General features: G+C 42.9%; 1 protein-coding gene across 4 annotated transcripts; it reads left to right on the top strand.

Annotated features, from left to right (window-relative positions):
• Positions 1–140: 140 nt before the first annotated feature.
• On the top strand, positions 141–23,147 carry CEP57 (centrosomal protein 57). Of its 4 annotated transcripts, none has more exons than XM_082043634.1 (11): positions 141–270; positions 5,518–5,674; positions 9,263–9,442; positions 9,760–9,881; positions 10,543–10,659; positions 15,792–15,869; positions 17,026–17,130; positions 17,290–17,370; positions 17,721–17,965; positions 18,655–18,799; positions 20,623–23,147. In XM_082043634.1, exons 1-11 carry the CDS (start codon positions 241–243, stop codon positions 20,857–20,859), a joined length of 1,497 nt encoding a protein of 498 aa, XP_081899760.1. In that variant the 5' UTR covers positions 141–240; the 3' UTR covers positions 20,860–23,147. The 4 variants fall into 4 exon arrangements, with proteins under 4 accessions (XP_081899760.1, XP_081899762.1, XP_081899761.1 ...); XM_082043636.1 differs by lacking the exon at positions 141–270 and adding an exon at positions 663–718; XM_082043635.1 differs by lacking the exon at positions 141–270 and adding an exon at positions 3,494–3,526.
• The last annotated feature ends 893 nt before the right edge of the window (positions 23,148–24,040 follow it).

The following is a 24,040-nucleotide window of genomic DNA, read 5'->3' as shown; positions in this document are numbered from 1 at the left end:
GAGAAGCGCCGTTTTTCTTGTTTTATTGGGTGTCTCACCTGTCACTCAAACCTGACGCTATGACGAGGGCTCCTGCTCCTTCGAGGTGGGGCTTACCTCTTGCTCTTTCCTTTCCATTGGTCAGCTGAGGTGTCAGTTAACCGGGCCTCGCTCGGCTCGAACGGTACTGCGGCCGCACGGCTGTCGGGCCTTAAAGGAACACGCACCAGCGCGGGGCACCAGCGCGGGGCCCCGGCGGACATGGCGGCGGCGCGCGGGCAGCAGCGCACGGTGAGCGCCGGGGCGAGGAAGGCGGGCCGGGCCTGCGCCTCGCTGCACCGGGGCTGTGCGAGGGGACGGGCGGGCAGCGCGGGAGGGGGGCAGCGGCCGGGCGGCGCGGGGCTGGGGCCTGCCCGTGCCGGGAGCCGCGGGGGCGGTGGGAGCCGTCCTTAAGCGCCGTCTGTATACATCTGTGTGAGAACCCTTCGTATACACACGTGTATTTTCTAAAAGAGACCGGAAAAGAGAAAGGTACTCTGCCATTTATACCTCTTACCGAGCCTCGGGACGGGGCTGGTGCGTGTCCCTGTCCTGGGGGGCGTGAGCGGGGCTGCGGGACACGCGTGTTAAAAACAGTTCAACACGCAGAATTGCTTGACTGGTTGCTTATGGTGCCTCTGCAGAGCTAATCTAGCCAAGGCAGAAGATTATTCATTTCATCCGAGCAGATAAGCATAAGGTAATAAAACCAGAAAGCTCTGCTAGCAGGCTACTTAACATTTCTCCCCTGAAGCACTGAAACCACTATTAAATTTCTGTACTAAGAGACTTAAGATGCTTAGATTTAAAGAGAGGGTTTTTTTTCTTATGATTAGCTGGTGATCGCTAGAGAAGGCACTGCAAAATCATCACCTGCACAGCACAGGGAGGTTTTAACAAACAAGTAAAAGAAACCTACAGCAAGAGTGACCACATTTAGTCAAGATCTCTACTCACAGGCAAAGGTCAAACACTGTTTCCTGCTATACCCTTCACACAATAACAATGGTTTTTTAGGATGCCGTTGCTCTCTTGTAAAGCACAATAACCTTGACCGAAGGCCTCATTTGTTTAACGTGTGCAATTCTTGTAGGAAAGGCTGTCTCCCTCAGTGAGCCATCTTGTGCAGCATTATTTCACTATTACTGTTTAAGGTGCTGCTCACAGACAAGAGGAGTTGGTGGAGGGTGTAAACTAGCAGGGCACTGGAATTCTCTCCTCCACCTAAGAATTTCCTCCCATGCACCTAAGAAGTGATGAGGCTTGTGTCTCTGCTGGTGAGCGATGGACCGAAGAACCAGTGGCTTGTTGGGCACAGGCACCACAGCCTCTGCAGAGCTGGGCAGACAGAGGCTCCTGTCTGTGCTGTCTCATCGCCTGGAACAGAGATTTCCAGCTGGGTTTCTTATTTGACAGTTTGACATTTGCAGCTATCCAAAGACAAATGGGGTTTTTCTTGGTTGCTTTGTTTTTCTTTGTAAGTGACCATGACTTATGTAATACTGATAAATGTGCAACGTATGTCTTGTGAGGATTTGTGGTTTGGGGTCCCAATAGCTGCTTGGTGAGCACCCAGCTCTGTGTCTCCTCCCCTGCAGCATGGTCCTGTGTTTACACCTGCACCAGCAAGAGGGGTGACAGATTTGAGGACTCCTAAACCCTTCCTGACTGGTATTTCTTCTAGTATGCATAGAAAAAGATGTCAAGAAACTAGTTTTAGTCTCAAGTAGATGCACGTAGGCTGTTTAATTAATTGAGTTAGTAGAACAAAACTTGAAGGAAAAAAGCAAACTTTACGCTTTCTGAACTTTGAAAATAGTTGCTTTTAATGCATCTGGCATGCTACAGCAGAAACTTTACCAAAAAATACTGTATTGTGCCAACAATTTTTTTTTTTTTTCCCTGATTTGATTTAATAGCTTGGCTAAGTTAAGTTTTTAATGTCTGCTTTTAGCTAGAGGTGTTATTTAAATTTGGAGCACTCCTGACTCAGGTCTGTATCAGGCAGACACAGCGCTTGTGTTGGTCCCTGGGTGATAGGGGCTGTTCTTCCCCCCCTCCCAGTAATGCGGTACTTGAGGGCCGAGGGCAGGCTGGTAATTGAGATTGTCCCTCCAAAATGGGTGTTTTGAAAGTTTCAGTAACTGGCTACTTGGATATTTTATGCTGAGTGAACTCAGTACCTGATTATTCTGTTTTTGTTTGTTTGTTTTTTTCCCAGTCTCTAGATAATTTTATCTTATTTCAGCTTTTTTTTTTTTTTCCTCTTAATGGAGAATAAGGGCAACTGAGTGTCATTGAAAGCATTACCAAGCTTCAAATTTTTTCCTGTTCTTATTTTTTTCTGTTCTGAGCACCCATATAAAAACTTGCAACATATCCACTCTAATTTAGTCCCTTTTCCCAGTGCCAAAGTGCTGGTACCAAAGGTATTGACTTGGTGCCTTCATTGCTTTTTTTTCTGCAGTTATTGCCTGAGAGCTTTTCTGCACTTTTCTGCCTCTTTAGTTCTACAGTTTGTTTATAAATTATCATTATTTTTACTACCCAGGAATCTAGCTGAATTCTGTATGCTAATGAGAAAAACAAAGCTTTTTTTCCTTTTCCTTACTGAAAACATTTGGTACACCACCGAGTTCAATAACCTTGGGGAGGGCTTTCCATGGTGTGCAACACAGAAGTAACAATGTTATGGTGGGTTGTTTCTACTACCTACACAAGTTGCTTGGTTTGAAAAGTGAACCTCTGCCCCAAGCTGCTGATTCTTGTTTGAAAACTTTCCATATGAGGTTGTGTATTTTTTCCCCTGCTGTGTTCAGTCTTCAGGAGCTTCAGGAGGTCACTGGGTGCTGCCGGTGTGTCAGGCTGTCGCTGCTGTGTGGTTTTCATCTTCCCATTTGCATGCTTGAGTAGGCAGGTGATGAGCAATGGTAGCAGCAGTGAGTTTTGGAAGGTAACATCCTCAGAAGGCTGAATGTGCTCCGCTTGCTCCCATTGCACAATGCAGGTGTGCTCAGCTTCTTGTGGGACCGCTAAGCTGCTTTGTTTACAATAATGAGGCTTTAGTGTGGCTTAAGGAAGGAAAGGCTACAGGGAATACCCAGAAAGAGGAGATTTAGTTAGCAAATGTGGCCTAGCTGAGATTCAGAATGAATGTATAGATTTCCCTGATTTTTCATATGTATTTTTTTACGTTTCAAGATTTTCCTGAGCATCACAGTGTGATGCTCCCCGTGAGACCTTCTGTGAGCAGAAACAGACTTCAATGACTTGTAATGACTTGAGAGAAAGTGAAGAGCCAAGAATTGGTGTGGTATTTGAGTTGGAGATTTGTGATGGGAAATTCCTTGAAGCTGCTTCATACGCTTTCTCAATTTTTCACTCAGGTGCATTTGGAAGTCACTGTTTGTGAAACACAATTAAAACCAGTATTTTTCTTAAATAGGAAAATATACCTGGTAGCCAGTGATTGTTTAGACTGAAGCAAAGAATGATCGCCTGTACAGAGGTAATATTTCAGCACAAATTTTTCAGTATTTATTTCAAACAGATATCTATACTAACTGTTACACTCTTCAAATCTGTGCCTGTACCCTACATCCCGGTGAAATTCAGAAGACATGTGATTAGGTGAAAGCCTGGGTTTGTTTTGCTGTATGTAACTTGGTGTTGAAGCATTGGAGCATGCTGTCATAGCTTTTTTGTTCGCTTCGTCTGCAGTTGCTTAGATAAGTGTTACTTACACCTGATGTGGGGTTGGAGTAGCCTGACTTTGATTTCATACTCGTTCCCCTTTTCTTTTGGCTGATTCATTGGGTACCTTTGATTTGAATCCATATCAGATAAAAATAGGAGGTTGATATTTGAATCAATAGTTTCTGCTGTTTGGGCTGCTGAGGTTTGTGTTGCTCTGTTGCCTAAAGTACTTTTGTTTGATCATTTCATTTTTACTCTGTTATTTGGTCTTCTCAATTATTCTGTGTTCAGCAATTCAGTATCCCATAGCGCTGATGGTATTTTTTTCAAGACTAAGGTTTAGGTCTTAACGTTAGCACCTAGCAGGCTTTCATCAGGTTTTAACGTTACATATTCTACTAAGCTATACCAGTATGGTTGCTGAGCATAAAATGGTATGTATACGCATGCAGACAAAAATCTGTTCAAAATATTTTTATTAATATATTCTTAATTAGGGATTAGTGTTGTAATTGACTTTCTGTGGTGGCAAAAGTTCTTGTGCAACTGCAGCTTTTCCAAGAAAAGCACTTATGTTGTGTAGGAAAATGTTGTAAACACAAACTGCAAAGCATTCATAACACTGTGCATAGAAACACTGATCAATACATTCAGGGTACTTCGGGTCCTAATTTTCTTGTCTTTAGTGAATCACTTTGTTTATAAGAGGAAATTAGCTGTATATAGACTTTAAATAACTTACACACTTTTTTTTCCCCTGTATTATTTTTGTTCCTCATAACGCATTTTGGGCTATTACCTAATTTGCTATGAGATACACAAGTACTTTCTGTATTTTAATCTAGGTCACGGTATGCTCCCAATAATTGGTATTTGCAAAGCTTAAAAAACCACTGCCGTTGCTTAGTTGTCAAATTGGTGAAGTAAATACTCTGTGGGAAGCTGTAGGAGCATTGGATCTGCTGTCAGCTCTTGGGTTACTTTCAGATTCTGTTACTGCATTGTTTAGTGATGGGTACAGTTGAGAGAAATGACTCTAGCATGTTAAAAATAAGCATTCATTTTTTTCTTAATACATATACACCAATTGGAAAGTTTTTGAAACAAAACCATAAATGCAATATATGGGTGCTCTGGCCCTTTTTGCTTAGGAGAATCCTGTTAAAAAGCGCATGGTTTCATGGTATCCAGGCTGCCCAGCTCAGCTAGATGGTCCCCTCTGGTCACTGCAGCACCCAGGACACAGCAAGCATCTGGGAGGGTGACACAGGCTGCGGGGAGAAATGTGGTGTGGGTGACCCTGCTTCTGAGAGCTGTCTGGAGCTGTGGGTGATGGGAAGGGAAGGGTGGGAAATACGACTTGAAGCCAGTGGAAAAGAGGGGTTGGGACTGCGCAGTTGGGAGGGGAGGAGAGAGTGTGTCCCCTGCCCCATCTACAGCCAGCGAGCTGATAATGTGGGATGAGTGGATATGGAACTGTGGTCCTGGATGTGCTTTATCAGGCTGGGCCACCTTAATGTGGTGTCTTATGTGCAGTAAGTATAATCAGGAGTTAAGAATGCAGCTGTTTTCCAACTGACTGCTGTGTTACCTTCTCACAATAAGAGACACTATAAATACAAAACAAGAGTGGTAATTGTTAAACTAGTATGGAAAAAATATGTAAAAATAAATACAGCTTTTGAGGTATTAGAGTCTCCTATAACAATACTTCTGCACATCATATAATTGGATTCTACTTTCTTATATTGTAACAGAGAAACAAATGTGCTGAAAAACAGCTTTGTTTTGTTTTCTTTTCAGGATGATCTGCATAAAACTCTCAATTCTACAGCAGCCACAGATGGACTCTCTGCAACTTCATTTATAGAATATCCGAAGTACAAGCCATTTATTAATTCAGACTTGATGCGCTCTCCAGGGAAACCGGTAGTTCCATATCCTGAAAGCAACAGCAGAGGTAATAGTCCAGCAAAGTTGTTTTCTTGCCTGTTTCCAAATCTTGTTTTGAATACTGTATGTCCCCATCTACAAAGGTTGCAGTATTTTATCCTTTTATCACTTCCCAGTAATGTGCAGGTCACTCGTTTTGTAGGTCCTTTGCACTTACCTTTCTGAAGAATACCTAATGAAAAAGGTCATGTTGCAGCTGGAGAAAGATGCTCCCCTTCAGAAGTAGAGAGCTATAAAATTGGCTGAGTACTTTGTGAAATTGTCCTGACAGGTTTTCTTTGTCCCTTCTTCAGTCCTCTTCTCCCTCAAACTTTCCTCTCCTGACTGAGTTTGAAATAAGGAGACTTTAGTCCCCAGAATGGTTTGGAGCAAAGGAAGAGGTTTGGCCATGTTGAAATGGGAAAGTTTGCAGTGGACAAAGGGTGTGGCAAGAATATTTATGGTGTCAGTGGAGACTTACAGGATGCAGAAAAGAATTCAGTGCAGTGCTGAACTCAGAGCTTACAACATCATGGTGGGGGAGGGTTTACTCGCATTTGTTCTTCCTTGTTTCTGGGTCATTCCTTCTCCCATCTTTCCCACTCTGATTCTGCTGTTCTTCTCCAGATAAACAGATTTGTCTTGCCTGTCGTGACACGAACAAAACCAGTCTTGGTTAGTTACTGTACTTGGAACTGTTGAGGCCCCACCTTCAGTACTGTGTTCAGTTTTGGGCCCCTCATCATAAGAAGAACATTGAGGTACTAGAGAGAGTTCAGAGAAGGCGGTGAAGCTGGTGAGGGGCCTGGAGCACAAGTCTGATGAGGAGCAGTTAAGGGGACTGGGGCTGTTCAGCCTGGAGAAAAGGAGGCTGAGGGGAGACCTTGTCACTGTCTACCACTACCTGAAAGGAGGTTGTAGCATGGAGGGTGTTGGTCTCTTCTCCCAAGTAACAAGTGATAGGACAAGAGGAAATGGCCTCATGTTGCACCAGGGAAGGTTCAGATTGGATATTAGGAAAAAATTATTCCTGGAAAGGGTTGTCAGGCATTGGAACAGGCTGCCCAGGGAAGTGGTGGAGTCACCATCCTTGGAGGTGTTTAAAAGGCGTTTAGATGGGGTTCTTGGGGACAGGTTTAGTGCTAGAGTTAGGTTAGGTTGTGGTTGGACTCGATGATCCTGAGGGTCTCTTCCAACTGAAATGATTCTGTTATGTTAGTGAATAGTCTGGTCATGTCTGCTCCGGAGCTGCCTTGGGGTATGTAGAGGAGGCAGCACAGGGAGCTGGGAGGTGAGAGCAGGGCTGATCCTCTGGTGTGAGCGGTTTGCTCAGGGTCACTGCAGAAATACTCCCTTTAAGACTGGGGTTGCTTGGACGCTTAAGAGTGTGAAAAACTCTATTTTCTCCTTCTAGGGAGAAACATGAGAAAGATATAGGATGAATCCTAGTATTACTCAAACTAAATAAAATAATCAGTATGATAGGCTGAAGTCCCTGTTCCAATAACATAATTTATGTCTGAAGTATTAGAAACTTCTATGTTAATGACATGGTAGATGAAATCTGAATTATTCAAGCGCCATTTAAAATGGAGGTATATGTTCTCATATGCTCAATGCCATCAGTTTTGAGAGTGCCATTGACAGAAAACTAAAGGAGCCTTGTGACAAACAAAAAAATTGGATGTGCAGAAAAGGACATCCTTATGAATTGTTGATGCAGGTGTATTTGTGTAGTTGTGTTGCTTGTTGTATTACTGACAAATTTTTGACTTCTGAGTTTTCACTCGACAGCTTTTTTTCAAGCAGAGAGTCTGCCAACTCTGAAATAGGTACAGGTGGAGGAGACAATCTGGTAACTTATATTCCTTTTTAAAAATGATGGAATGTCTTTATTTAAAAAAAATGTTTAAATATGAACACATACTGAAAATTAAATTCAACTGGCAGATGATCCAATTTCTTAATCTTCTTGCATAGGTTTTTAAAATGCAAAAGTGTTCTGGAGTGTATATTTTGGTAAGGTTAAGGATATGGGAATTAACTTCAGATGGGAAAGTAGATTTGATTGTTCCTGGGGGTCCTTACTGCGCCTCCTTTCCCCTAATTTTATTTATATATATATATATATATATATATATATATATATAAAAATCCTGAAATGGAGTATAGAAAGTTCTGCTTATTTTGGTTTGAAATTCTTTGTGTTATGTGTGGGTGTGTCTCAGCATACATAGTCGGGTTTAATATTCTAATAAGGCTGACTGACTGGTACTTGTCATTATGTTTGGTTTCACCTTTATCTGTTCATCGTTTGAATTGATTCATTGCTCTATTTTGTTAGTCATCATTATAAATATACAGAGACTTCAATTTATCTCTCAGGATAACAGTACAAAGCTGTTTATAGTCTCAGATATGCCCATTTCAGCTGCATCCTGATAACAGCAACTAAGTAAAGAGAAGAGGATGCAGTTGGTGACTGATCCTGCAAACAGGGCCAAGATCTATAACTTCTTAACTGTGACTGCTGTCACCCTCTTCTCATTTACTTAACAGTTACCTTAAAGCAGGTAGTTTTATTGATGTGATACCCTAATGTGCTATTGTGCATTTCAAGATTTGATGAGTTTTTACTCTGGGAAACTCATTCTGAGAATTATGCTCAAACAAACACACAGTCCCAGCTTCTCTGTGCTCATGTGTTCGGTAACGAAAGTGGTGCGTTCCTTCTCTAGAGTGTGCTTAAGCACAAAGGAGTGGGGCCTTGCAGATTAGATTAGTCGGCTACATGAGCTGTCTGTACAGATGTTCCTGTGGTTTACTTTAGCAGGACTGTACGGAGGGAAGGGTGGTTCCCTTCGCAGAATTAAACAATACAGCTAAGAGATGTAATACATCAGATTACCAGCAGATGGTCTAATTGCAAGGTGATGCAAGTTCTATTACAACTGCTTTTCTTTTTGTGGTGAGGAATATATAAAGGCTTTGTTGAGTAATTATTAAAGCAGAGAATGGAACAGAAAGAGGGAAAGTTGTTCAGCACAAAGGAGATGCATGTCTTGCGGGGGGAGGAGGGGAACACAAGTGCAAACCAGAAGAATCAAAAAAGAGCTGCCACTTGGAGAAATAAACACTTTATAGCCCTTCTGAGAGGTAACCTTTCTTCTGCTCTGTGACCATGCACATGGGAACGTTGTGTTTGTGTGTTTGTTGTGCTAGCATGCACTTGTAGAGGAATAATAATATAGAGAACTGCCACTGCTTTATCTAGATGTTACCTTTCATTTCCTTTTGATAAAGAGTCAGAAGATGCATCGTTTGCATTTAATCTACAGAATACTTATGTGCCGTGTTCTGGGAAATGGATGCATCTTTCCCAGATGTGTCATATGAAGTTGTGCACCAAGGGCATCTACTGATTTGAGAGTAGTGTTAGAATCAGTTATGGTTTAAAGGGAAGCAGGTCTTAATTCCTGGAAGGAGTTTTGGCTGCTGGTAAGGAACACTCTGACTTTCTCATATCACAAGCTTTTATAAGAAACATTTCAAATTCAGTGTTATCTTGAAGTGGTGATTTAATGGTATCTAACAAAAGGTACTTGTTCAATTACAGCAATATTTTCTGCTCTGAAGAATCTCCAGGAAAAAATTCGTCGGCTGGAGTTGGAACGGCTTCAGGCGGAGGAGAATGTAAAACACCTCAGCAGGGAAACAGCAGACTATAAAAAAGTACTAAGTGAACAAATGCGACACAAAGAACACGACAAGACTGAAGTGTCAAAGAAAAATCAAGGTTGTTTGCAAACTTTTATAAATACTACAGAACACTGATATGGATGAAACTTGATTTTTATTAATGCATAAAACTGTTTTAATTTACTTTGTTCAGCATTTTCTACTTTGCAGTGACACACGAAGTTATGAAGAAATAATTTTAAAAGCCTACTTTGTTTCAGGGATTTGCATGCATACAGAAGTTCATTAGGCTTAATCTGCGAGTTTCTTTAGATGGTCCTATTCTTGTTTGTTTCGGGATGGTCCCGAAAACAGGAAAAAAAAAATCCCAGGGACAAAGCAGTGCGTGATTTCACTTTTCTGCCCTCTGTTCAGAACTGGCTGCTCAGCTGGCAGCTGCTGAGTCTCGCTGCAGCCTTTTGGAGAAGCAGCTGGACTACATGAGAAAAATGATCCAGCACACAGAAAATGAGAAGTCACAGCTCTTGGAGAAACAGGTGTGTTCTCAAGGTTTATCGCAGGGTTGAATTATAAAAATCATGAACTGTGTCATGATTTTTCCCACTTACTGTAATTTTAATATCTTTAAGTGTGGATTTGTATTTCAGCTGGCCTTTATATACTTTGGGGTGGATAATTCCCCTGCTTAAAATTCCCAGTCTTATCAGGGCCCTGGTATTTTCTGTTGTGCGTCTGTCTATAAGACAATATCAGGCTCTGATGTTAATAAATTGTTTTTCTGCATGGTTGACTTACTACAGTAGCTTATCCTTGTGCTTCAGTGTTATACCCCTGTGCCACTGGAAAAGAAAACAACCTCCCTTTTGTGTTTATGCTCTTCTTCTGAATAAAAAAAAAAAAATAAGAAAGCTCTCTCTAATAGTGGAGTAATGAGGTTTTTTACTGCATCCGGTTTGGAGGGAGGAAAGACTCTGCAGAATTCCCTCTTATCTGAATCTGGTAGTGTGTGAGGTTCCCAACAGCGATGGGTGGTGCACTTGCTCCCTAATTGTAGCACCATCGAAAATTGCACAGAAGCAGCAGTAGTTCCTTTGGAGTGTTTATGGGGCTCCTTTGTGCTGCAGACACAAGGCTTACTACAGATGGTCTTGGTTTATTGTGCTTATAATTGTTTTGCTTTTTACTTTTTCCTTCAAGGGTTCGTTGGAGAGAGATCGTCTTCTTGATCAATCACATGTTCAGTCCAAATTGGAAAAGCTGGATATGCTGGAAAAAGAGTACAGCAGACTTACTACAATGCAGTCCGTAGCAGAGGTCTGTCTTTTGTACCAGATACGATATCAGATTTATCTTTTTTCTTGTAATCAGCACTTTATAGCTCTACATCAATGACAGAGCTGAGCTAAGTCTTATTCTGTAGAGAAAGACAGCAACTAAACACCTTTTTGAAGCTGAGGTCTTGTAAAAACTTGCAGTTATTGTTGAAAGTCTGCATGGCCAGGTAGGCTTTTGGTCACTACACTTTGTGTAGCCTTAATGGTATCAGTTATTGTTCCTCTTTTGTGGTTAGTTGATGCATAGGCATAGAATAATAGAATGGTTTAGGTTGGAAAAGACCCTTAAGATCAGAGTCCAAATGTAAACCTGGCACTGCCAAATCCACCATTAAACTGTGTCCCTAAGAACCTCGTCTAAACGCCTTTTAAACACCTCCAGGGATGCTGACTCCACCACTGCCCTGGGCAGCCTGTTCCAATACCTGACAACCCTTTCCAGGAAGAATTTTTTCCTAATATCCAATCTGAACCTCCCCCGGTGTTACTTGAGGCCATTTCCTCTTGTCCTATCACTTGTTACTTGGGAGAAGAGACCAACCCCCTCCATGCTACAACCTCCTTTCAGGTAGTTGTAGACAGTGATAAGGTCTCCCCTCAGCCTCCTTCAGGCATGTAGGATTGTGTGTGTTCCTAAGCTCCCAACCTCTGAGTTTCCTTGCATGCTACTGAATGCAGTTATATTCTGTTATGACCCAGATTTGACTTGTGTGGGTTTGATATGTTTGTTTTTTCTTGTAGCCACATGCCCTCCTCCTTAAGAAACACAATTGTTACAAGTTACATTGTGTGCAGAATTTTGGAGCCCAGCATTGCTGGGCCTCTAGCACTGCCCGGCTGCCAGTGGGTTTGAACCAGTCTGCATATTTAGGATTCCTCTTGATTCAGTAGCTTTTACAAGTCCAACATGACTGTCTTTGGTCATTCTTTCTGTGTACTATCTGTGGTGTTGGCTTCTGAAGTCTGGTCCACATTCTACCTCTTTCTGCTGTTGTAGAGAGACTCCCAAGCATGGAAGTACAGAACACTCACCAGGGAGAGGCTTCCACCTGCAAATTGCCTCTGTCTCAAAGGGGCGGACAGTACATTATCAGATGGTGGTATTGAGGGCACCTCTGGGCCCTATCAAAACTGTAGGGTGGGCACCCTGCACACCAGCCCTTGCCAGGTACTGAAGTAGGTGGTATTTTCCCAGGAGTACATAAGGAGGTGTTTGATGGTAAATCTTTAGCTAGTTGGTGTGCTGGCAGACCTTTAGACACTACAGCTGTTCTTGGGTGTCCCTGACCCAAGGCAGCTGGGACAAGCTGTTTCAGATCTTGACACCTCATTTGGGAAGTGGCATTTGTGGAATAAAAGTGCCTGAGTTGTTTACCTGGGCTGAGCTTTCAAAGCGAGACAAGTGTCTCCTGGGCCTTGTTCACTGAAAGTAGCAGCAGGTTCCTCCGTGGTTCCCCTCCAGGGTTGAAATAACTGGCTCAGTAACATGAGTTCCTTTCTCAAGGGCTTTTACCAAGTTTTTCACTGCTAACAGCTGGAGTTTGGTGGGGCTGGGTTGTTTGTCTTTTTGTGCCTGGCTGTAATTTCAGCATAACATTTCTTTTTTGTTGTGGTTGGTTTTTTTGGTTTTGTTCTATTTTTTTTCCTGAGTCCAACTAGATTTCTATTATTCTTTGATATCCTTAGGAATTAGTAGCTGTCACAGCTACATCTGTTTTGGGGGAACTGGGTGTTAAACTCACACAATTTTGAATCAATTCTAGGAACTGGGGGAAATCTGGATTTAACTCTCAACAAAAGGTCTTCTTCCTTGTGATCATTTTGCTGTCATGAGACATTTTTTGATCAACAGGGCCATCTGCCTCTGCTTGCAGGCTGTGTTTCTACATGAACATCCATGGGCAACTTGCCAATGTTAATATTGCCTGTGAAAAGGAAATGCCGATACTCTTATTCATGTGAGGGACTCATAACTAGAGTACTTGCCTCAAAAGTGTTTTCTGGTGTATGTTTGTGACAACTGTACTCCCGCAGTTCAGTCTCTGGACAGCTGACTGAGAGTCTGAACGAGTCTGTGTCTGAGGATGGAGTAAAAGGATGGGGTTATTCCCTAAAAGCACAGTTGGGTGAGTTGGGCCTAGAATTTGAATGTGTGTGTAGATGATATGTTTGAATAACTGTAGTTGGTAGTAATTGATCTTAATGTTAAGAATAAGAATTACTAAAACCCCATCATTCCATGAACAGCAAAAGTAACAAATCCTTGCATTCAGTTGTGGCTGTACATGACCTACCTCTCTGGTTTTTCCTCCATCCTCTAATTGCCAGGTGGTGAGAAGCAACACTTGCCCTGCTCCAGCTGGGGATATCCTGACTGCCCAGCTGCTCAGCAGGTGGTAATTTGCAAGGTAGTGAAGCACAGAGATAAGAGCTGTCTTCACACTGCAGACATTTCCTCTCTGGTGGAACTAATTTGGATGCTTAACTCAGCAGCCAGTTTTTATGAAATGTCGGTGCTCTGTATCTTTGAGGTGTCATACCTTTCTGTCTGCTTTGGTTAAAGTTGTTTGAGGGGCAGGATGCCATCCAGAGGGACCTGGACAAGCTGGAGAAATGTGGCCATATGAATCTCATGACATTCAACAAGGCCAAGTGCAAGGTCCTGCACCTGGGTCAGGGCAACCCCTGGTATCAATACAGGCTGGGGCATGAAGGGATTGAGAGCAGCCCTGCTGAGAAGGACTTGGTGGTACTGGTGGATGAAAGATTGGACATGAGCTGGCAATGTGCACTTGCAGCCCAGAAGACAAATTGTATCTTGGGCTGCATCAGAAGGAGCGTGGCCAGCAGGTGGAGGGAGGTGATTCTGCCCCTCTGCTCCGCTCTGGTGAGACCCCACCTGGAGTCCTGTGTCCAGCTCTGGAGCCCTCAGTGCAGGAAAGACATGGACCTGTTGGAGAGGGGCCAGAGGAGCCACAGAAATGATCAGAGGCTGGAACAGCTCTGCTGGGAGGACAGGCTGAGAGAGCTGGGGTTGTTCAGCCTGGAGAAGAGAAGGCTGCAGGGAGACCTCATTGTGACCTTTTAGTACTTAAAAGGGGCCTGTAAGAAATATGGGGACAGACTTTTAGCAGGGCATGTTGTGATAAGACAAGACAATAATTTTAAACTAAAGGAGGAGAGATTCAGGTTAGACATCAGGAAGAAATTTTTTACAGTGAGGGTGGTGAAACCCTGGTCTGGGTTGCCCAGGGAGGTGGTAGATGCCCTATTCCTGGAGACATTCAAGGCCAGGCTGGATGGGACGCTGAGCAGCCTGATCTGGGTGAATGTGTCCCTGCTCATGGCAGGGGGTTGGACTAGATGAGCTTTGAATGTCCCTTCCAGCCCAAACTGTTCTATGATTCTGTGAGTGAGGTGATTGCACGAAACTTAATTTCCTTTAGAAAACAGGCAAAAATAGACAATAAAATATTTCTGTTTTTTCAGTTACATTTTTTTGCAGTGGCTACTGGCGACTGAGCAGAGTGTTTTAAGCAGCTCGGTGCTGACCTGCAGTGCCCTTTCCGTGCCGTGTTGTACTTGGTGACGGGCAGCGTGGCTGCAGAGTGTTTGCCTTTGCTGTTAGGTGGCCCTCTGGGCTCTTGCTCCCAGTAATGGACCAGTAATCTGAGTAATACTTTATTCTGTAAGCAAGGAAACAATTTATTTTGGGAATGTAACTTGTGTAGATAATTTCTAGCAGGGTCTGTCACTGATGATGCAGTAAGAGAGTGTTGCTGTGCAGTTTGAGCTGCGCACTGCAGCTGAACAGCTGGCCGAGGGAATACTCATTCAGTTCAGTGTGAAAGCGTTGGCCCAGCTTCATGTTGTCTTCAGTTCAAGCAGAAGATTTGTTGCAGTATTTTCATATTAAAATTTTTGTCATACTTAAAAAGGTCAAACAGAGATCTTTGTGAGACTTACCACATGGAAATCAAGAGTTGTGTCACATGCTGTAAAGTGCAGATGCTGATTTTAAGTTACCTGGAATGTGTTTGATTTGAATGAATAAGGTGAAAAACGAAAGGGTTCCTTTATTCAATAGCAAAAGTTGGCTCCTATTATATAGTGCCTTTGTACTCAGTGTTTATCCAGGGTTTTGCCTTTTAACACCTTTGTATAACAGCTGGTTACATTAAGCAGTTAATGCTGAAGTGAAGCAGAATGGAAATGTTTAGTACTTCAGAGTAGTGGGTTCATAAACAAACAGAAGTGCACAAATATAGTTGTTACTTCGAGTTTTGTGCTTTTCTGCCTTAAGTTTGATTAGTGGGTTTGTGAATTCTCAGTCTATGGGGGAAGAGGAGGGAAGTTGGTTTGTGTCCTGGAGCTCTGAATTGTTTTTTTCACTCTCCTGTCTAAAATCAGAAAGTTATTTGAAAACTTTCACATTGGGAGTTTAAGTAAGTGTTATCCTGCTTAAACAAGGTTTTCATCTTGTTGGAGAGTTTACAAAGAACTATGTGCCTTTCCCTTGACTCTTCCCTTTAAAAGGACTTTTGAAAGAGTTCTTATGTGGTTTTAACCGTAAAAATATGGAATTGCTTAAAGATATTTCAGAGGCATCCTATAAACTTTTCTCCCTCTTCTTTATTAAGAAGGTGGTTAGATGTTCAAAAATTCCTCATTTCCAAGCATTTAAGTTACAGATACTAGCAAAAATACATTTAGTGCTCTAAATAAATCTTCTCTCAGCTTACAACGATATATGATATACCTTTGTTGGCCCTTTTGTAGCACAAAATCTTTAATGACAATGTACACGAAACTACATTCTGGGTTTATTTTTAAACCGAATACAGGCTTATGGATCGCTCTGCCTGTAGGCTGCGACTTAACCAATTGCAGAAGTAAAAATAAAAAGTCAATTAAGTTTTAAATATAAGCACTTGACTGCTGTATTTATGCCTACGCAGACAAACCATCAGCAATCATTCTAATGCTGAAGTCTTCTCTTAGCTTGAGGTCGTAAGTTGAACTGATAGACTTATGCTCAAGCTCTTAGTATTGCTACATGGAAAAAAAATTGTTTCACTAATAATGCTATTATGTTTTTTCAACTTTGACTAGAAAAAGATGAAAGAGCTGGAACAGAAGCTTCAGGAGGAAGAACACGCGAGGAAGCTTGTTCAGGAAAAAGCAGCTGAGGTAACCAACAGGAAATTTCTTTTGTACTGGTGTGTGCTGTAATTAACTCTTCCTTTCCATCAGCTTTTCAGCCTAACTTGCTGAAAGTGCATCCCATATACAGAATAATGAAGACCTTGTTTTAGTGGTGTGGTTCTTTGCTTTTTTTTTTTTTTTTTTAACCTCTCCTGTCTGAGTTGCCAAATTTTCTGGAGTTCTCAGAGCTTTTTGGGAACCTTTTCCTACCAGCACCTATGCACTAAAGCTTGATTTCTTCAATAAAAGAAGCTAGTTGGGAAAGAGTAGAAATTCAAACTAATTCATAGTTGAGGATGTATGAGGATCTTTGCTTTAAATAGATAAAGGTCAGCAAGGGTGCTCCCTAATTGCAACTAGAAATATTGTAGATGGAGGTAAACAAAGAGGTGATATACTACTGGTTATAAGCCCATGAAAACACCGGTCTCCTCCTAACCTTGGAGTGTTGCGTGCATGACACATGCACTGTATGCTGAATAAGTTATTTAGTAACGTATTAGGCTCTAGTATTAATCTTTACCTGAGTTTGGAGGGGCAGAGTGTCTTGAATTAATCATTAATAACTGTTCTGTGAGTGCTTCTAGTTGAGATTGGTTAAGAGGTGATTTCTAAAGCCAAGCCTTAGCTTCCTCTTAGAAGGAAGCGGATTGAGCTCGCTGTTGATAGTGAGAATGCTAACCTTAACTCTTCCAAGAAGTGGGGGTTTGTTGTTGTGTTTGGGGTTTTTTTGTTGTTTTGGTTTGGTTTTTACTGTCAAATTTAATCGATCAGAAGGAATAGTTGTCTGTTAACTCTGTGCTACAGGATCAATTAAACAGGGTTGGGTGGCTTGACTTCCCTAATATTTTGTCAAGCATAAAGCCCAGCTGATGTTTTGGCACTTGTCTGTGTCGCAGTAATGCAGTAAGACTAATTCTCTGACTTAATAGGATTAGTGATGAGTAGTGCTATCACAAGAGTATTCTTATTTAACGTTTAAATTGACCTTGAACTGCAGAAACATCCTAAAAACTTGCAGCCCTTGCTTACAGAGAGCCTGTATTTTAAAAACTGTTGTTTTGCAATTGTCAGCTTATTCTGTCTCTGATTAGTCCTGTAAATATAATTCCAATAATTCCCTTTGTTCCCTCAACTAAAGCTTCAGACAGGCCTGGAAACCAACAGACTGCTGATTCAAGCAGCGTCACCACTGCTTTCTCCAAAGGCAAGAAAACCCAGGAAGAAAACTAAACAGCCAGAGAAGGTAACATGGGGGGAAGAGAAGGACAATTACTGAGCAGTTAAATAAGGGTGTGTGCATGCAGTCATGGAGATAGGTTGCCTGTTTTATTACAAAGCAATGGGAAAATGGGTTTGCTGTAGTGTCATCTTTGAGAAACATTTCTCTCTGTTTTCCTTCCAGAAATGCGGCCTCACAAGCCATCCTGCCGCGCAGCCCCATTACAGACTGTGTCTGGGCGATGTTCCCTTTGTAGCGGGGAAGGTGAGCTGCTGCCTCCAAAGACTCATTATTGCTCGATAGCTGCAGCTCCTGAAGTGGCTTTGGCTTTGTGCGCTCCTGACGCCCAGCGGTCGGAGCTTTTCTTTGTCTTTGACTCTTCCCGTTTGTCTTCAAAAGGCTTGTTGAATATTGATAACTTGCTGAAGTGGTGCTTCCATAAATGGTCTTCTCTGTGCCGCTAGTGAGCTGTTCTTCTTAGTGTATATTCAGGCAAACAGAATATACATTCTTGGCCTCAAATCAAAAATGTTATTTTTTTTAAATGTTCCCCATTGTTATCAAGTAGGTCACTGACAATGCCACTCAGAAGTCTCTTTCTGTTTTCTTTCCAGTCTACCAGTCCCAGTCATTCAGTAGGCGCCAACGTGCAGCACGTCCTACACCTGATGAAACAACACACGAAAGCTTTGTGTAACAGTCGTGTGGTCAATGATACTCCACTAGCAAAATCCGTCAGTACTGGTCATCCTGCCAGCAAAAGCAGAAGGTCCTCTCTGCCGAAGGAATACTCCTCATCCCAGGAAGAGCTCTCGGAAGTGCTGCTGACTTTACAAGATGAATTTGGGCAGATGAGTTTGTGAGTTGGGCATATTCTCTATTGCAGATTATCAATGTAGATGCTATATATTTTTTAGCCTTTGCTTTAAAGTTGGAAGGTTTTTCCTGAGAAAAGACTTAGTTTTGGGAAGTCTCTGGTGTATAATCTCTCTGTTCTGCTGGCTGCGAAGGTTGTCATTTATTTTTGCAGTTAAAAATAAATTCTGATAAACAGTTTAAACTGCATACCAGTTTTTATATGCAGCAGTATCAAATTTGTGAGGTTGGGGAGAAGTGTAGTGGCAGCCCCTGGTGCAATGGACAAATATTCTGTTGAAGGATGGCTTTCCGAGTCATTTTGCTTGTCCTGCTTAATAGAACATGAATTGTTATCCCGCTGCACAACTGCGGTAGATAGAGATACACAAAACAGTAACGGGATGAGTGCTGGGATTGTGCCCTCAGGGGGGGGTTATTTGGTCATTTTGAATGTGTGAAGCTCCTTACGTTATCAAGACTTAATGCTGCAGCAGTCTGCCACCAGGATGTGCTGCTCTAATAGTGCTGCTAACCAGCAAAACAGTTCTTGCTGGTTCATGATGGCGTGTTGAACATGTCTGGCTGCTGATGCTATGGTTTCCCAGAAGTGTTGTTTATGAACTGGGGGTACAAGCACTAGAAGCCAAGGGAGCCTGATGTGTGCTTTGTTCTGTCTGAATTCCGTGCCAGTGATCACCAGCAGCTCTCAAAGCTGGTCCAGGAAGCCCCGACTGTGGCAGTGAGGGAAGATCTGGAGAGGGAGCTTGAGGCACTGGTGGAAAAGATGGAAGCCAAGGCAGACCAGATCAGCAAAGTCCAGAGGCATCGCGTGCAGGTGAGGTACTTTTGATTATGTTCATGCTTCTGTAGAATTGCTGTCTTAAGTGGGGGTTGTTTGTTTGTTTTTGCACTGTATCCTTATCTAGCAGCAATGGAATAAAGCAGAAATGACTCCTGCAGAGCAGCAGTGCTTAGCTTTAGCTTGCATGTCCCCAGGTTAGTCTGTGTGCCTCCATCTTTCTCTGCCAGTATTTCTGCAGGAATATCCTTTCTGTCTTACCATGTCGCCCTTGTGCCCACTGTTCATTCTGTCCTGGGCAGAGCTTGCACATCTGTGTTTGCTTTGCCTCTTGAACTCATCCCCAAAACAGGGAAAGGATCGTCCACTGTACAATAGCAAATCCCACGGCTGTTAATTCTGTAGACACAGCATGAGCTGCTTGGGCAAGGCACAGGATGAGAAAGAGCCTGTGGGGCTGAAAGGCAGAGCTGCCTGGGCCCCCAGGGCTCTGCCCGGGAGAGGTTCCTGGTGGGATGTCCGATGTGCTCAGAGATACCCGTGTCCTGATCAGTCACGCTCCCTCCTGGCCTGTGTCAGACAGCTGTGCTGAACCAAAGCATCCGCTTTGCGGGAGGTCCCTGGTGACAACCGGCTGCCCAGGTCAAGTGGGAAAGCCCTTGTGCAATGCTGTTCCTCACACTGAGCTTACAGTATCCTGACCTGTGTTCAGAGAGAGACCTCGATTCTCAGGGCTTCCATGGTTGAGCTGAATCTTGTAGCAGTTCTCCTTTGCTTCGAGTAGATGGCCTGTTTGTTTCGATTTGCATTTTACGCAACCTGGTATGTTTCAGTTTAAAACAACTTTCAAAGTGTTTTGCATTAGTGTAGCCTGTTCATTCAAAGCTATAAAACCTATTTATTCGCTGTTTTCGCTAATCATCATTCATTTTAACTAAAATTCTTCTAAAGAGTTTAACCCCACGTGTTTAATCTGGTTCGGTTCATATGAACTGAGATTCACCCTCATCTGACGTGACTTACACACAAAATACGTACTGAGAGCACTGCTGCTGACATCCAGAATGGGCACGTTACATGTTCTCAGACAGAAGCATTACTCACCTTTGATCTCTTACGAACGTCAGAGGAACTGTTGCAGAGAAACAGATGTGCAGGAGCTCCCCGTAGTAAGGGTTCTGCAGATACTGCAGGCCGCTGGCTGTCGACAGCAGTTCTAGGGAAATTGCTGCATGCTGTAACAGGGAGGAGGGAGTGCCAGCCCTGGAGAGAGGGAAACTGTAAAAGCCCCTGTTTTGGAGTTTGAGAGCACAAATGTGTCTGCACCCAAAGACTCTGTCCCACTCCCCACTCCAGCTCAGTCTTTGTTGCCAAGTTCCGAGTTGTACAGCTGTGATTTGTAGTGCTGTGTGTGGGTACCAGCTCTGCACCTCCTCGGAGTTTCGCTGTTCTTTGTAAAGCTACATCTCTGAGAGTGACCACCTATTAAAATCACTAGTATGTGTGTAGAAAAAATTTGTTTTTATTTTAATCAGTGGATTGTAACAGTGACAAAACAACTTCATATCATATATAACTTTTTCTATTATGTTTGTGATGGAGACATTCCCCATAATCAACTTGTCAGTTTTTAAAGAAATAACCTAGTTCAGCCTATAAGCTGAACGCAGTTCTGAAAATGCAAATATAAATGCTCTGTAAGAAGAACAAAGTATTTATTTTTCAGGGTGACTTGGGGGCATCCATTTGCTTAGCTGGGTGAGGCGAGTGGGGGGATAATTCAGCTGTCTGGAAGCATTGTCCAACATAAGCAGTGACCTTGTTTCAGTTTAATGTTTTTCTTTGGCTTTCTCTTTCAGCTAGAGAGGCTAAAGAGAGAATGCAAGTCCAGAAAGACTTCTGCTAAACAAATAAAAGACAGCAGGTTCCCTGTTAATGAAGTTAGAGTAACAACTACAGTAACCACAAAGGGAAAGAACGCTGGTCCCATCAAAGTGAGACCTGGAGAGAAGAGTCGGAAGAACCTTCAGTTGTTGCGAGACATGCAGACCATACAGACTTCACTGCAGAAAGACGATATCAGCTGGGACTACTGACTGTGCTGCAGGAGATGTGCTTGACACTGTCCCGCTCAGACTTCTCACATCTGGATATAAAGCAGCTGCTGGTCTTGCTGTGTGAGACTACTGTATGCCAAGTGCACTTTTTGAAATATGGGCCCTGAATTCTCCATCATTGCGTTTGATTGTATGTATATTATGGTCTGGCTTAAAACACATTCCATTTCTAAGGTATCCAGACACCAAATCTAACCATAGGTCTCCACCAGTTCATGTTATGGCTCCAGCAGTCCCTCTTTTCTTTCAGCAGCCCAAGCACCGTGTTTCTGTGGGTTGGTGTGCGGATGTGCCAGCGCCGTTCCGCACTGGTTAACTGTGTGGAGGCTTCTCAAGATGCGCCTCGTTGAAAATGATGCTGCGACCCTGAGTCTGAAGGGCTTTTGTCAGCTCTGCTCTGTGTGCAGTTGCAGTTACTCGGTGTTGAAGGGAGAAGAGGTAAACCCTCCTATGGAGCTCAAAAAGCTTTTCCTATCTGCTACATTGCATTAGTCAGCATTACTGGCAACAGTCGAGTACTCAAAAAAGGAGCAAAATAACTTTTCCAAGTTACTTTGCTTAGTTATTGATTGAATTATTTACAAGTTGGAAGAGTGACATTTTTCTACAGGAATCCTACTTTATGAAAAAGCTATAGGATAAGGGATAATATGTGTCCTAGTCCACAGCTTTGGGTGGTGAAGGAGTGAGAGAAACCAGAGGTGTTTTAAACTGCAAGTGCCTCAATCATGCCTTTCAGTCCTGGCATCTTGCTTTTAACTTGAAATACGTGCTTTGATGAGCTATCTACTTTGGTAGTGGTGCAGTTCATTTTGCACTCTTGACTTGCACAGCTGAGTAAATGTTATTTATTATGTTAATAATGTAAAGAATTTCCTATTAACAGAATGTATAGAAGGACCCACATTATCTGTTTATAGTTGAAAAATAATAAAGCCAGCTTGCCTGTTGAATGAATTGTAGGGAAGCTGCACTTGCTCTAAACTAAGGTGGTGTTTGCAGCAGCGCTGTGCCCCATGCAGGGCGCTTTTTGTGGTGACAGCTCCCTGGTCTGGGTGATGATGAGGGGCCAGCAGGTGAGGTGGGGGGCAGAGCTGCCCCCGACTGCAGGGTCAGCACAGGCAGAAGGGATGTGAGGTTTCAGCCTAGAAATTTGGGCTTAACATGAGTTACATTCAAAAATGTGAATCCTCCTTTTACACAGACGTTACTGTGCTAATGCACTGTAAAGTGCAGAAATTGATTATTTTTTTAATTGTATTTTTGTAATATTGAGCAGCCAAGCACTGTATCTGTATTGCCACTGGTCTGTATAGGATAACAGAAACTTGTGCAAAGATTAAGTTAGTTTTTCTGTCATTCTAAATTTCGGAGTTTGAACATTAGCACCTTATAAGACCATCTGCAGAAGAATGAGATTTGGATTTGACATACTAAATCTTCAGTACTATTTTTATATCCTGCACATCCTTTGGAGAACCATATAGTAGAAAAGAAGAGCACAGAACTTTAACCATTTGTCCATTTTTATTAGTGTTAAGGAAACCAAACAGCCTTCATCAAGAAACAAAATATACACACATACTCAATTTGCTAATAGAGAAAAATGCTATGAACCATCTTATATAGTGATTGTACGTAAGAGCAGCTCTGCCCTTCAACCTTAAAGCAAATCCAAGTCCTTCAGCAGGTGTTTTGTGTGGATTCTTTGCTCTATTGGACCATAACATCTCAGGCCACCCTATAACAAGTAGTGATGCTGTAGAGCCTGTTGCTTATCCTGTCAGAAGGTGGCTGTGGGTTTCTCTGTACAGACAGAGACGCTGTTTGCAGCAGAGCAGGTGGAAAGGGAGACTGCAGGGGAAATTACTCTTCCTGCCTCGGAAGGAATGTGGCTTTAGAAAGGCAGCTGCTTATGTGTAAATTGGTCCACTCTTGTACCCACTCAGAACATACTTCTCTGTGGTGGAAGAGCGGCTGAGTGAAGCAGCAAGCCGAGGGGTGCACCAACAGGCGACCAGAGGATGGGATCCTACCACAAAAGAGCAACGCGGGTCCCCAGAGCAGGCAGGGCCCTCAGCCTGAGCACGGAGATGAGCAGCAGCCCCAACCAAAGAGCCCTGCACGTATGTCGCTTCCTTCGCTGGAAGCCTGACTTCTACAATTTGTACTTGCCTGTTTGGAAGTCATGGTTTCACTAAGTGTGTTTCTTATCTCTGGTTCTAGAGTAAAATTTTGTATTCAAATTCAATTTGGACCCAAGTTCAGTAAGATGACACTAATTCTTGAAGTGTGCTATGAGGAATAAGACCTAAATGTGGGGCTCAGAACCTGGTGAAGCTGTTTAGTGTACCAAAAGTAGTTGCAACGCGGCAGAAAGGCTTCTTTGGCTGATATACAGTTGCTTCCATTAGTTAACAGAAAACTGCAATACCTTAAATATGCCACTATCATCCTGCACAGACGCTTCAAACTCACTAATTATTCTTACCCAAGCAGGATGAAATGACCGATCCCAGCAGTTCACACGTGCCCCTTGGTGTTCCGCTCCCTTTCCCCTGATGAGTAGAGGCACTGGCGGACAGAAGAGCTGCAGAATGCCTGGGGGGGGCCATGCTCTGCTTCCCTCCCCAGAAATAAAGGTGCTTTAAGTTGCATCCTGGCACACCCCATGTAAACCATAAGCGAGACTCTAAAGCCACAGAGATGGGAGTAAACTTTGTCCTACAACGTCAAGTCCTGTAGGTTTGTTCCTCTATCACCGTGTGTGATGGGTAGAGGGTGCCCTTTCTGTAGATAAGGCATCGTTTACATGGCTTCCTATGATCTAGATCAAAGTGGAAACAGGAGAAACAAGAGCAACAGTGATATGTTCCAGACTCTATCGCTGTTTGTCTCTGAGGATGTTGGCAAATGCTCTCATTAACACTGCTATGTAGACATAAATAGCGGAGGGTTCCATGACTTTACAGCTGTATTCTGGGCTCTGCTGTAAAGTCACTATTATTTCCTTTTAGGAAAGGGGACATTTTTCAGACATCGGAGTAGATGTTTTTCCTCCACAGTACTTCTTCATTCTAGCGCATGGTCTTTAAAGCCAAATGATTTCCAGCACATAGGTGAACAAAGAGCGAGCTCTAGGTTTCTTTTAGGTGGCAAG

This window comes from Streptopelia decaocto, assembly GCF_964273445.1.
Source record: "Streptopelia decaocto genome assembly, chromosome: 1".
Lineage (NCBI taxonomy): Eukaryota > Metazoa > Chordata > Aves > Columbiformes > Columbidae > Streptopelia > Streptopelia decaocto.
Note: the sequence above shows the minus strand (reverse complement) of the source record. Positions and strands in the feature narration are given on the sequence as shown.

Excerpts from the sequence above, each read along its gene's own strand:
- CEP57 (XM_082043634.1), top strand. The coding sequence starts at position 241 with ATGGCGGCGGCGCGCGGGCAGCAGCGCACG. Across the intron at positions 271-5,517 it reads CGCGCGGGCAGCAGCGCACG|GATGATCTGCATAAAACTCT; the intron begins GTGAGCGCCGGG and ends TTTTCTTTTCAG. Across the intron at positions 17,966-18,654 it reads GAATTTGGGCAGATGAGTTT|TGATCACCAGCAGCTCTCAA; the intron begins GTGAGTTGGGCA and ends ATTCCGTGCCAG.